Genomic DNA, 13570 nt, shown 5'->3' with positions numbered 1-13570 from the left:
CAAGAAGCCACGTGCCCTTAAGGATCCAGCCCTTGCTCTGCCACTGCAGAACTGAGAGTGGTAATCCAGGGCCGCCCTCCAGGAGGCGCTAACAACCCGAGCTCTTTAGAGCTGCTGGACCGGCGCGAGCGCACCCCCATCTATGTAGTCACCAAAACAACTGTGAGACAGAGTCCCTGCGGTGAAGATCTAGGAGTACTGGATAGAACGGGCCACTGTAGCCCATAGGCTAGATACATAGGCTGGAATTTGCACACAAAGGTTAGGGTAGCCTTTTTCCCGTTGGGCCCCTCTTCTCCCTTGCTTCTCTCTAGTCATTCTCTCAACTCTGCCCTCAAGCGTGTGTGTGTGTGGGGGGGGGTGTGTGGGTGTGTGTGGGTGTGTGTGGGTGTGTGTGGGTGTGTGTGTGTGTCCCTGTGGGTGTGTCCCTGTGTGTGGAGGCCAGAAGTCAAAATTGGGTGCCTTCCTCAATTGCGTTCCCTCTTATTTTTTGCACCTCGGTCTCTTACTGCCTGAAGCTTGTCGATTTGGCTAGACCGACTGCCAACATGCTGCAGAGATCTTTCTACCTATAGAGCCCTGGGGTTATAGGGCCGCACCACAGCATCATGTTTTGTTTTGTTTCCTTTTTTTGTTTTTTTTAAGATTTATTTTTATTTTTATATGAGTACACTGTAGCTGTCTTCAGACACACACCATTAGAGTGCACCAGACTCCATTACAGATGGTTGTGAGTCACCATGTGGTTGCAGGGAATTGAATTTAGGACCTCTGGAAGAGCAGTCTCTCCAGCCCTAAAATTTCTATCTTTTTTTAATTGGTAATTTTTTAATTTACATTTCAACTGTTATCCCCTTTCCCTGCTCCCAACCCCCTATCCCATACCCTCTCCCCCTGCTTCTATGAGAGTGTTCCCTCACCCACTCACTCACCCACTTCCACCTCCCTTCCCTCGAATTCCTCTACACTGGGGCATCGAGCCTTCAGAACCAAGGGCCTCTCCTCCCACTGGAGCCATGGGAGGCTCCATGTGTGCTCCTTGGTGGTTTAGTCCCTGGGAGCTGGGGGGGGGGGGGTGTCTGGTTGTTCTTCTTCCTGTGGGGTTACAAACTCCTTCAGCTCCTTCAGTCCTTTATCTACCTCCTCCAATGGGGACTCTGTGCTCACAGTCCAATGGTTGGCTTCGAGCATCCACTCTGTGCTTTTTTTTTTTTAAGTGTGGATGCTAGAAATCAGTCCTCACAATTGAGCAGCAGAAACATTTGCCGACGGAGCAAGCTCCCTAACCTCAGGTCCTGTCCCATTACCTCAATCTCCTAAATGCTGGGATAGAGGAATAACTTCCACACCCTGCCCAGGTCCACTTACCATCGACAAAACCAGACAACCAAAAGCACACAGCAAAAGAGAAACCAAAGTGGACTCTGTTTAAAAAGGAGCATTAGGACAAAAGAGCTAGCTTCCAGGATTGGAGCAGAACAGCAATATTACAAACAATAGCCCTCATGGGGGTGGAGTAACCAGCCACTCCGTGGTTAAGAGCACTGCTGCTCTTCCAGAGGACCCAGGTTCAATTCCCAGCAACCACACGTGGCTCATAATCTCCTGTGACTGTGCTTTCTGGAAACCTGAACACCCTCTAACCTCCAAAGGTTCTGCACGCACATACTACACAGACAGACATACAGGCAAAATTAATAGAGGATTTTTTAAATTAAAACAAAAAACAAAAACAAAAACCCACAGCCCTGTAAAAGCAATACAGCAGAATGGCAGGAGAGAAGAGTTTCTGAGGCAGTCAGTTCTGAAGACATGTTTGGATCATAGGGCCTCTACATCCTCCATTGAAAAAGATAATGTTTCTCAGATCCAGAGTGGTTTTCAAAGAGTAAGAACTGTAAGTGAAAGAGCTGGAGGCCAAAGCCTTGGCCTTTGAATCTCTGAGAGTTCCCAACTTGGGGATTGGAAGGCATCTCTGCTTCCCTTTCTCTCCAGGCCGTGTGTGTGTGTGTGTGTGTGTGTGTGTGTGTGTGATCTCTTGGGTTACCTTGCACTCTTGTGAGGATTCCGTGCAGATCCTTGACAAGTCAGGTGCAGCTCATCCTTCCTCGGTTGGGAGGAGGCGGGGGCTCTGTGCCTGGGAGCCGCCAACATGAGGGTCTTCTAGAGGGCAGCCTTAGGTCAGGAAGGACAGTAGCTCATGGTAACCGTGGTGCATTAGGATGGAGGGAATCTGAGGCCACTTGTAGAGGGAAGAGTCAGACAGGAGACTGGGTTGTCTTGGGTCCAGAGGAGGAGTTCTTGGTGCCCCATTTCAGGCTTCCAGCAGCACAAAGACAAAGACTAGGGAACCACTTGGAGTTATGCCAAGAGTCCATTTTCTAGGCCAAGGGAGCCCAACCATGAGGCTAGGAGTTGGAGGCCTCAAGAGAGACTGCCCCAGGTCTAATGGCTCAGGCCAGGCAAGTTTGGGATAGGAAGAGAAGTCAGAAAGGACCCAAAGTTCTGTTTTACACCTACCTCAGCCAAGCAGTGGTGGTCCTTGAACTTGGAAGGCAGAGGCAGGCAGATCTGAGTTCGAGGCCTACATGGTCTACAGAGGGATTTTTTTTTGGGGGGGGGGTTCGAGACAGGGTTTCTCTGGCTGTCCTGGAACTCACTCTGTAGACCAGGCTGGCCTCGAACTCAGAAATCCGCCTGCCTCTGCCTCCCGAGTGCTGGGATTAAAGGCGTGCGCTACCACGCCCGGCAGTCAGAGGGATTTCTTAATCCTATCTGGAAAAAAAAAAAAAACCAACAACAACAAAAACTACCCATGGTGGGAAATAGCACACAGCTTCTTTTATTTTCTCTCTTTGTTTCTTACTTATAAAAGTAGTTTATGCAACAGCAGTTGCCAAGGTTATGGGGAAGTGCTGGGGGCCTTGGGGAGCACAGTGGTCTCCTCTGAACTTGAAGAAGACACCCCTGACCCTCCATTGTCTTCTGGACCATCTGTATCTGGAAGAAAGAAAGACAGGTCAGCTTGGTAACAGAACAAAAGAGGGCTGGCAAAGGCTGGCCCTGGGCTCCCACTCTTCTTCTGTAAGCTGAGGGCCACTCTCACCCTAGCTTCTTAGGGGTCAGTAAAGGGCCAGAAGTGTTTGTTAACTGACTTAGAGAATTGCCACAATGAGGACACTGTTCCCAAAAAGTCACAAGTTCAGGGTCACAAACCTTTTTTGTCATTTCTAGGAAACAGCTGAGCAGGAAGTGACTGAATAGCCACTACCGTGGCCAGAGTTGGGGCAGAGACAGGGAGGTCTGCTTGCTCATAGCAACAGGACAGCAGGCTGTCCACTGATCAAGAACACGTGCCCTGCACAGCCCTGAAGGGGTGCCATCCCTCCTTTGCGTGTCATCTGGACAAGTGAGTTTTGTTCCAGTTCTCATAGAAGCCACCGCACTGCGGAGCCTGAAGTTACACAAGAAGCAAGACAAGGTCTCCCATGGTTGGAAGAGCCCCACATGATGTCTCTATACCCAATTCTTGTGGGAAGATCGGTTTCCCAGCCAGAGTCCATCCCTCTCCTTCTGTGCAGGTGGTCTCAGGTTGGTGACACTAAGATCAGCCTCCTATGGGGCTTCAAGCCCCCTTCCTCTACCCCTGTGCTGCTGAGAACCAGGTGGGCAGACAGGAATGCACCCAGAGAGGATTGACTAGTGGAAGCACTCACAAAGAGCTAGCTTACCAAGGTCTTTCTGGACTCCTCCATACTGCTCATGCTGTGGGTAGGAGGTTGAGGGTCCTTATGGTCCCCAAAGAACTCCAGGCTTGTAGCAATGGGCACTCCATCTTGGCTTGCCTGAGATTTTAGCCCCTAATGTGGGGATGGGCAGTGTGACCATGAAACTCTATGACCTCAGGCCATCCCATTAAGTTTCTCCCACTGCTGCAGGATCCCTTGAAGCCCATCTGACTGATGGTAGGTAGCACAGGGCTCCCCCTCCTTCCCCTTGATGGTTGGGTGCATGGCTGATCCCCAGGGACCTCTTGTGTAAAGGCAGAACATGGAAGCCTGGGACTACAGCTTTTCTCATCCCCAGCATCTCAGGGTCTGACAGGTGCTGCTTCTGTTGGGAAGAGATCAGTTCATTTACCTGACGACACTGAGTAACCCTAAAGATGTATTCAAGTTACAGTATCTCCTACCCCAAGCCTAGGGGGAAAGGGAAACTGCTAAAGATTGACCCCCCAGCCACCCTTAAAGGTAAAAGTAATATGAATGGACAAGAGAGATAATGACAGAAATGTTCACATGGACAACAGCCACACAGAGAACACACACAGGAATGGATACAACATGTGTGTGCGTGCACACAAAGACACACAGGTTAGGGAACCTCCAGCTTCACCCAGGGAGGTGTCTTGTGCCCTCCCTGGGCCTCCAGGTGCTGTGGGCCTAGGACTCTCCTTCTAGCTCTAGTGACTTTGGGGACTATGTGTGCTGGCACTTCTGTGTATAAGTATGTCCTGTGGCCATCACCTCAGCCCCACCCACAAATGTCCCGACTGAGTACTCCAAGCTTGGCCACTTGCTGTTTTTCCCCACTCCCTTGAACTCTCAGAGGATGCCTGCCAGCCTCTGGTGCTTGTCCCTAGCCAACCCATCTGCTACCTGCCACCTCACTCCTCCCAGGGAGACCTGAGACCACAGGGACGGACATGGGGCTGCCTGAGCTGGGTATAGAGAAAGGGACAGTTTGTTTTCACCACCCAGTCACATCAGAGGAAGTGCCACAGTCACAGTAGAGTGGCCAGTAAGGAGTGAGGCTAAAGCTGTCCTTCCCGTCCCCTCCCCGCATCAAGCCACTGTAAAGCAAGGGGGGAGGGTGCTGAGTTTTCCCAGTAAGCCCACGTCCTCATCGACCTGCAACTTTGAAGATTACTCCTTTGCTGCCTCCTGACAGTTCTCTGGAGCTCTGTTCTGTCCTTTGTGGAGGCTTTAGTGTAGGAGAGGGTGGGGGAGGGGTCCCTACAGCTCCTATTGGCCTTGAATCCCCGAGTCCCCGTGCCTTATGAGCACACAGATGCAAGTCTACAAATGTGAGTAAACTGACTGAAGAAATGCAGGCACTTTTTGTTACTGGCTATGAAATGCTTGTGGAACATGTGGGTGGTGGGCCTCTGGCCTTAGGGAACACCCACATGTAGCCAGGACCTTGAGAGTGGTCAACAGCCTCCAGCATGCAGTGCAGGCCCTCTTCAACCTCTGACACTGCTGTGATGGAGCAAGGGAAGCACTCCATGCAAAGGGGATTCTATGAACTTGGCAAGCCTAGAAGGGGCTAAGCCAGGACCCCAGGCTCGCCAAGGAATACCCAGCCCGCACCTGTTCGCTGTGCCCTCCACTTCCCACCTGTGCTCAGAGACATAGAGGAGCAGGGATCACGAAAGCAAAGAGAGCAGCAGGGACTCAGGCCCGGAGCCAGGTGCCTGTGGCAGCGCTGGAAGGGACCCGGGTATCTTTGAGGGGACAGTGCAAGCTACGAGAGCCTCACCCAGGTTCTGCTTGCTGCGTTTCTGCTCGGGCTCCAGGGGAGTCGCTTCAATGGCCCGCTGAGCCTCAGGATGAGTCTTGAGGAGGGCCTTAGCCAAGGTGGCTGGGCCTGGCACTCCCAGGGACATGATGCAGTGCACTCCTTTGCGCTTGGCCCCAGCCACTTTGGCGCTGTCTTTGGAGGCTGTCAGCAGGACCAGTTTGGAGAACTTTCTGGGCTTCCTGGGGGCTGCTGGGACCACATCTGTGCCAGGCTGGGGAGCTGGTTCCTGGCTGGCCTTCATGCTCTCACCCTCCTGCTCACTGGGTTTGGGCTGAGGCATCCCAGGACCAACAGCCTAGCCCTCAGGCCACGCCCAGCCCTGGCAGAAAGGTCTCACCTTTTCCTCCTCCTCCCTGGCCAGGAACCTGGGAGTCCAGAGGCTCTGTCCTGGGGGGAGGCAAAGCAGTCAGTAGAGGAGGATGGGGAGCTGCCAAATGGATCTGGGCTGTCGCTTAGGGGGCGAGTTGGAATGAGTGATTTACTCTTTACCAGTTTACTGTCTTGTATGTTCATGAACTCATTCCCCTGCCCCCATGGCAACATGTTACACATCTACTTATTCACAAGGTAATTTACCCTTTAGTCCATTACTCAAAATGGCTCTTGCACACCACTAAATGTCAGAAAAATAAAATATCCAAGCTGGGCTTGGGGCAGCTCTGAGGTAGTGCCCGAGTGTAGCATGTGACAAGGTTCTGTTAGATCTCCAGAACTTCAAAAAAAAAAAAAAAAGTTAAGCAACAAGTAAATAAGATTAATACAAATCGCAGGGCGGTGGTGGTGCATGCCTTTGATCCCAGCACTCGGGAGGCAGAGGCAGGTGGAATTCTGAGTTCAAGGCCAGCCTGGTCTACAGAGTGAGTTCCAGGACAGCCAGGGCTACACAGAGAAACCCTGTCTCGAAAAACCAAAAACGGGGCTGGTGAGATGGCTCAGTGGGTAAGAGCACCCGACTGCTCTTCCAAAGGTCCAGAGTTCAAATCCCAGCAACCACATGGTGGCTCACAACCATCCGCAACAAGATCTGACTCCCTCTTCTGGAGTGTCTGAAGACAGCTACAGTGTACTTACATATATTAATAAAATAAATCTTTAAAAAAAAAAGAAGAAAAGAAAAACCAAAAACGAAAACAAACAAAAATATTAATAAAACTGAGCATATTAAAATTCAGGAGCAGGTACAGCGGCAGATGCTTCAATTCCAGCATTTAGGAAAAAGAGGCAGGCAGATATCTGAGTTCCAGGCCAGGCTGATCTATATAGGGAGCCCAGAGAGTGGCGGGTGTGTGTGTGTGTGTGTGTGTGTGTGTGTGTGTGTGTGTGTGTGTGTGTGAATAGTTCAGTGAGCAGTGTTTTGATGTGAAACATAAGGACCCAAGTTTGGATACCCAGCATTCACATAGAAAGCCCAGTGTGACAGCCCCTGGAGCCCGAGTACTTGGGGGGAGGGGAACAGAGTCAGGTAGACCCCAAGGGATAGTTTGCCTGACAGTCTACCCAAAACAGTGAGCTCTAGGTTCAGGGAGAGAAGATCAGGTGGAGGTAGAGGGTACTCACATGCCCTGGAGAGCACACCTGAGAACGCAAAGACACACTGCACTGCGCTGCACATGTATACACACACTACACCACACATGCACACACACAACAGAGCGGCCCAGAAACCCCTTGGATGAAGCAGTATGAGGAAGCGGTCAGGCACCATGCCCAAGTCCACCACAAAGCAACCTGAGCCAGGAATGAGATCTGAATTCAATCTTGACCTTCATTACTGGAACCCAATGGCCTCCCTCCCAAGAATTACTATCATCCGGCTCAGCAGTTAAGAGCACCGACTGCTCTTCCAGAGGTCCTGAGTTCAAATCCCAGCAACCACATGGTGGCTCACAACCATCTGTAATGGAATATGGTGCCCTCTTCTGGAGTGTCTGAAGACAGATACAGTGTACTTACATATAAAAAAAATAATAAAGGCATTATCATCATTATAAAAAAAAATTCAATCGAGGGCTGAAGAGATAGCTCAGTGGTTAAGAGTACTAACTGCTCTTCCAGAGGTCCTGAGTTCAATTCCTAGCAACCACAAGGTGGCTCACAACCATTTGTAATGGGATCCCATGCCCTCTTTTGCTGTCTCTGAAGACAGTGACAGTGTACTCATATATATAAAATAAATAAATCTTTTATTTGTTTGTTTGGTTGGTTTGGTTTTTCGAGACACGGTTTCTCTGTGTAGCCCTGGCTGTCCTGGAACTCACTTTGTAGACCAGGCTGGCCTCGAACTCAGAAATCTGCCTGCCTCTGCCTCCCAAGTGCTGGGATTAAAGGCGTGTGCCACCACGCCCAACAATTTTTTTTTTTTTTATTAGTCTACTACTTGGAGGAAAAAGGTGGAAGACCAGACTTCTCACTATGAGGCTGAGGCAGGAGAATCAGGAGTTCAAGACCAGTCTAGGTTACATGAGACTCTATAAATAAATAAATACATACATATTTACATACATACATACATACATACATAGCCAGGTTTGGTGGCTCACACCCAAAATCCCATCACTCATTCTGTCTGTGGATCAAACAGCTTTGTGAGTAAGATGTGTTGCACAGGCCTAAGGACATGAGTCCAAGTTCCCACCACCTATGTAAAAGCCAGGCCTGGCTGCACATGTCTGAAACCTAGCACTGGGAAGTAGAGACATTCAGATCCCTGGAGCTTGCTGGCTGACCAATCTGCTTAGCCAAAATGGTGAGCTACTGGTTCAAGTGAGTCAGTCTGTCTCAAGAGAATAGGGGGGAGGGGGAGTGGGGGAGACACATATTTGCTTCCTCCTCTGGTCTCTGCATCACACACACACAGAGCAAAGAAAAAAGTGAAGAGTTGTGTAGCCCAGTTGAGAGATTGCCCACATTCACTCCCAGCCTTACAAACTGAAGCAGCCCTCATGACCTTGGTCATGACGAAGGATGCCCAGAAAAGCAAAAATAACTCAAGACCCAAGAGCATACAATGAGCAGGAGTCATTCACACGTTTTCATGTCTGTGAGCGGCAGGTGCTGTGGCATACACCTATAATCCCAGAAGTAGGAGGGCTGGGGATTCAAGTCAGACCTACTCATTAGGAACCTATCTCCAGTGAGTGCCAGGACAGCCAGCACTATACAGAGAAACCCTGTCTCAAAAAAAAAAAAACCTATCTCTAAAATGAGGGTTATGGAAATGACCTAGCAGGTAATGATGCTTTCTACCAAGCCTCAAACCTGAGTTCCATCCCAGGATCTGCATCGTAGGAAAGAGCCAATTCCCACAAGTGGTTCTCTGACTGCCACAGGGCACATGCACACACTCATTCAAAAAAAAAAAAAAATCAAACAAAAGAAACAGGGCTGGATAGATAGCTTAGTGGTCAGCTGCTTCCCTCTCTTCCAGAAAACATGAGTTTGGTTTTCAGCACCCACATCAGGTAGCTCACACAACCACCTGTCCACCTCAGAGGACACAATGCCCTGTCTGACCTTCACAGGTACTACTACATACATGTGGCCCACAAACACACAAAACAATTTATTAAAAAAAAAAAAAAAGCCTGGCGTGGTGGCGCATGTCTTTAATCCCAGCACTTGGGAGGCAGAGGCAGGTGGATTTCTGAGTTTGAGGCCAGCCTGGTCTACAGCGTGAGTTCCAGGACAGCCAGGGCTACACAGAGAAACCCTGTCTCAAAAAACAAACAAACAAACAAACAAAAAATGTTTCTTTCCTAAAGCCTCAGGAATGAATACAATTCAGCCTGCTGTATAACACCCACATCTGACTTCTAGCCTCTAAAATATAGGACAATAATGTGTCATTTTAATAATGTGTCACTAGATGGGTGGTGATTGTTGTTTTGGTGGCCATAGAACAGTTAAAAGTCCAAACTCTTACTGATGAAGCTCTGCAGGCTTGGAACTTCAGTTGTTATCTTGGGGTGATCGACAGAATTACCTTCACAAAGATAAGAATGAAACATGTCCTAACTGGAACATGCCCTTACCCTCTCTGGGCTGGTTCCATCTGTGTAATAGGAGATGCTAGCATCAGATGAAGAGTAAGGTCTTTTAACTCACGTTACTAACACCTGCTGCTGCCATAGTCACTGTCCTGCACAGTCTTGAAGAACTGTAATTGGACTTCCCAAGGAACGGTATGAAACTGAGGTGTTCGGGAGGCATCCCACAGGGAGACATAAGAAAATGGCAGTCACCCTCCCAAAAGGTCAAGAACTGTATTATATGCAGAACACAGCAAAGGTTCCCCAATGTGGAGGTCCCACATAAGAGTACCTCCCTTCCCCAATCACCATGACTCAGAATGGTATCTTCCACCACCCTTGCCCCAGCTCCCTGCTTCCCTCTAACCAATGTTTCAGTCCCCTGAGCATCTCCCCAGCTCCCAGCCCTCAAATTCTGCCACTGGGACAAGGACCCCACCCCCACCCCCAGGTCATACACAACAAAACTGCAGAAGATAAGGATGGACATGTACTAGGCAGAGTGAACTGGGGTAGGGACGCGTTGGGGGTTGTGTGTCCCAGATTGGGGGTGTCCAGGGGTAGTGTGGTTTTATGAAAGGAAAGCATGGAGAAAGGAAGAGCCTCGCGGATGGCCGACAAGAAAGCGGCCAGAATCTGGGGGTGGGGGGCCAGAGCCAGGGACCCTTCCGAGCACCGGTCCCGCATCCCCAGACCGCTAGGCTGGGAGTCGCTTCTGGAGCCAGGACCCTCCCGCCCGCTGGGGGCCCGTCCTCACCGACGGCAGCAGACCCTGCCTCTCGGACGACGGAGCCGTGGCGGGTCCCTCAGCCTCAGTGCTTTGGGCCCCCGCCTTGGCTCCCGCCGTCACCTCAAGCTAGGGTCACGGGGCGAGCATGCGCAGTATGAGGGGGCCCCCATTCCTTTGTCGAATTCCGTCTATCCGGATATTACCTTCGCAGTGGCAAGTTGAACGCTCGATGAATAGGCGTGAGGGGCGGGTCCATTATCCGGGAAGAGGGCGGAGCCAATAGGAATGGAGCCACCTGGGTTTAGGATCCCCGGTATGGTTTACTGACGTCTTTCCACTTACTTCCCCCGTTTTTGACTCCCTGCGGAGGAAACTGGAATGCTTATTTAAAGGTTTTTGTCTGTCCCTCCGAGGGAAGGGAAATGTGTTCTTCATTGAAGCTAACATTCCTAACTGCGCAGCAGTTTGTCATTAGCCCAGCCCTCGCCCATTGGTCCAGTATTTATCATTTGTTCAGCCTTCGCCCATTGTTGTAGTCACTGTCTGCTGAAATAGCCCTGGCTCAATTCAATGACTTTGTCCCCGCAACCTTCTACTGTGGAGATGGAAACCGGAATGGCTCAGGGCGCTGCTTTCTGTATTTTGCGTGCTCGTGCATCCTATCATTCTGGGATTGCTGGCCCTCACCCATCTGCAGAAAGGCTCTCCCCCTTTACTCCCACATGGCCCTGGCTCCGCAGGTCCTTGGGTCCCACCCTTCTTTCTGGCTCCTTTACCTCCATGGCCCCATCCTTTCTCTCGAGTCAACGTCATTTCCTGGGCATTCTCTAGTAACGCAAGGGTCTTCATGAATTACATCATTTGCAATCAATCACAGTCTTGGTTGTTTCTAAAATTATTATGTTCTAATAAGATATATTATTATATATGGTATAATACAGTTGTATGTTATATTATATATAATCTTCATGTATAAATCACTGATGTTAAGCCTCTGTCTCCAAAGAACAAAACAAGGGGTCCAATGAGGTGGCTCCCCTTTAGATAGCTGGGTTCAACCAGAAGCCTTAGTTTATACAGCACTTGCTACCAAGCCAGGCCTACCCAAGTTTAATCCCTAGGACCCACATAAAGGTAGAAGGAAAGAAATTACTTCACAAAGTTGTCTTCTGATCTGCACACATAAACACATGACCACACATGGAGAGATGGATCATGGCTGTTCTGTTGAGAGCACTGGCTGTTCTTCCAGCACCTATATGGCCCCTCGAAATGATGCAGATCCCCTGGAGCATAACTTCAGGTCCAGGGGATCAGACGCCCTCTTCTGGTCTCTGTCCATCCAAGCAAAACATCCAAACACAAATATAAATACATACTAAATAAATATTGTGGAGGCTATTTTCAAAACATGGAACCAATAAAGACCATGTATTTTTAAAAAATTATTTAACTTAAAACACACATAGTGGCACATGACTGTACCTCCAGAGATACCAGGACTAAGAGTTCAAAGCCAGTTTTGACTACTTAGGAAGCTATTAGAGGAAAAATATATTTAGGTACATTTTTTTCAATAGTATCCCACTATGTAGCTCTTGAACTCATAACAGCCCTCCTGCCTCAGTATCCCGGTTCTTACCAGTGGCTAGGGTCTGGGTCAGATGTTTCCAACAAAAAGAGAATGTCCTCCCCAAGCTCCTGCATTTGAACACTTGGTTCCCGGTTGCCGGTGCTGTTTGGTTTGGGGAAGAGTTAGAAAGTATGGCAGTATTAGAGAAAGTATGTAACACTTTTTCCAATATTGGGGCAGGCTTTGAGAGTTTAAAGACTTTGGGGGGGGGGGTTAGAGACAGGGTTTCTCTGTGTAGCCCTGGTTGTTCTGGAACTCACTCTGTAGACCAGGCTGGTCTCGAACTCAGAAATCTGCCTGCCTCTGCCTCCCGAGTGCTGGGATTAAAGGTGTGCGCCACCACTGCCTGGCTAAAGACTGTTTGTTTGTTTTGTTGTTGTTGTTTTTTGTTTGTTTGTTTTGTTTTGAGACAGGGTTTCTCTGTATAGCTCTGGCTGTCTTCGAACTCAAGAAATTCACCTGCCTCTGCCTCCTGAGTGTTGGGATTAAAAGCATGCGCCAACACTGCTCAGCGAGTTTAAAGACTTTTTTCTTTTTTTTTTCTTTTTGGTTTTTTCGAGACAGGGTTTCTCTGTATAGCCCTGGCTGTCCTGGAACTCACTTTGTAGACCAGGCTGGCCAAAAACTCAGAAATCCACCTGCCTCTGCCTCCCACATGCTGGAGAGTTTTTAAGATTTTTGACATTGCCATTTGCTGTCTCTTGTTGAAGGTTGTCCTGGTGCTGTTTGTATTCTGATGTTAATTCTGCTTCTTCAAAAGAGGTTGCCCCCCCCACACACACACACCCCGGGGCTGGAGAGATGGCTCAGCAGTTAAGAACATTGACTGCTCCTCCAGAGGTCCTGAGTTCAATTCCCAGCAACCACATGGTGGCTCACAACCATCTGTAATGGGATCTGATGCCCTCTTCTGGTGTGTCTGAAGATAGCTACAGTGTACTCATATACATTAAATAAATAAATCTTTAAAAAAAAAAAAAGAGGTTGCCCCCATGATCACTTACTCAGGTGATCTCTTGTGGAGGGGAAAGGCGGGACTAGAGGCTTGAGAGTGGGGGCAGGAAGAGAGGAGAAGAGAATGAGAGAGGAAGGAGAGAAGACTTTAGATTCATTGCAACAGGGAATCGTGGCAGCAGACACAGCATCAGGAACAGAAAGCTGAGAGCTTACATCTCAACCATGCGCACCAAATAGAGACTGTTGCTGGACTTTCCAACCCCAATAAGCCCATATAAAACACACACAATCCAGTTAGTATAATTATAAGCCTCATGCCTACACTGGGCAGATCTAACACTGTCCTAACTGAATCCCGCCATGAGACTCCTTGCTACTTGTGGTTTCTCCTGTTCATATGGTTCTGATTCATCATGGCTTCCTCCTCCTCTAAAAAACAAAACAAATCCTCACATTTTTATATGAATTGTACAAGACTGTATTCCTAGTCAGTCAGGAGTCTGAGGTAGAGGTGGGTGGATCTCTGAGTTCTGGTCTGGAGGCAGAGGCAGGCGGATCTCTGAGTTCGACGCCAGCCTGGTCTACAGAGTGAGTTCCAGGACAGCCAGGGATACACAGAGAGACCCTGTCTCGGAAAAA

General features: G+C 49.2%; 1 protein-coding gene across 3 annotated transcripts; it reads right to left on the bottom strand.

Moving 5' to 3' along the window:
* Positions 1-2824: 2824 nt before the first annotated feature.
* Positions 2825-12066, bottom strand: Flywch2 (FLYWCH family member 2). 3 transcript variants are annotated; one of them, XM_021149857.3, is made up of 5 exons: positions 11984-12066; positions 11495-11675; positions 10545-10702; positions 5542-5970; positions 2825-3000 (listed from the first exon to the last, which is right to left on the bottom strand). In XM_021149857.3, exons 4-5 carry the CDS (start codon positions 5861-5863, stop codon positions 2903-2905), a joined length of 420 nt encoding a protein of 139 aa, XP_021005516.1. In that variant the 5' UTR covers positions 5864-5970; positions 10545-10702; positions 11495-11675; positions 11984-12066; the 3' UTR covers positions 2825-2902. The 3 variants fall into 3 exon arrangements, with proteins under 3 accessions (XP_021005516.1, XP_029326896.1, XP_021005517.1); XM_029471036.2 differs by lacking the exons at positions 10545-10702; positions 11495-11675; positions 11984-12066 and adding an exon at positions 10369-10524 and having other exon boundaries at positions 2825-2994; XM_021149858.3 differs by lacking the exons at positions 10545-10702; positions 11495-11675; positions 11984-12066 and adding an exon at positions 10369-10517.
* Positions 12067-13570: the final 1504 nt, after the last annotated feature.

The sequence above is a fragment of the Mus caroli genome, unplaced genomic scaffold (assembly GCF_978045245.1).
Source record: "Mus caroli unplaced genomic scaffold, Mus_caroli_1 scaffold_18, whole genome shotgun sequence".
NCBI lineage: Eukaryota > Metazoa > Chordata > Mammalia > Rodentia > Muridae > Mus > Mus caroli.
The sequence above is the reverse complement of the archived record's forward strand: the minus strand, read 5'-3'. Positions and strand labels throughout refer to the sequence as shown.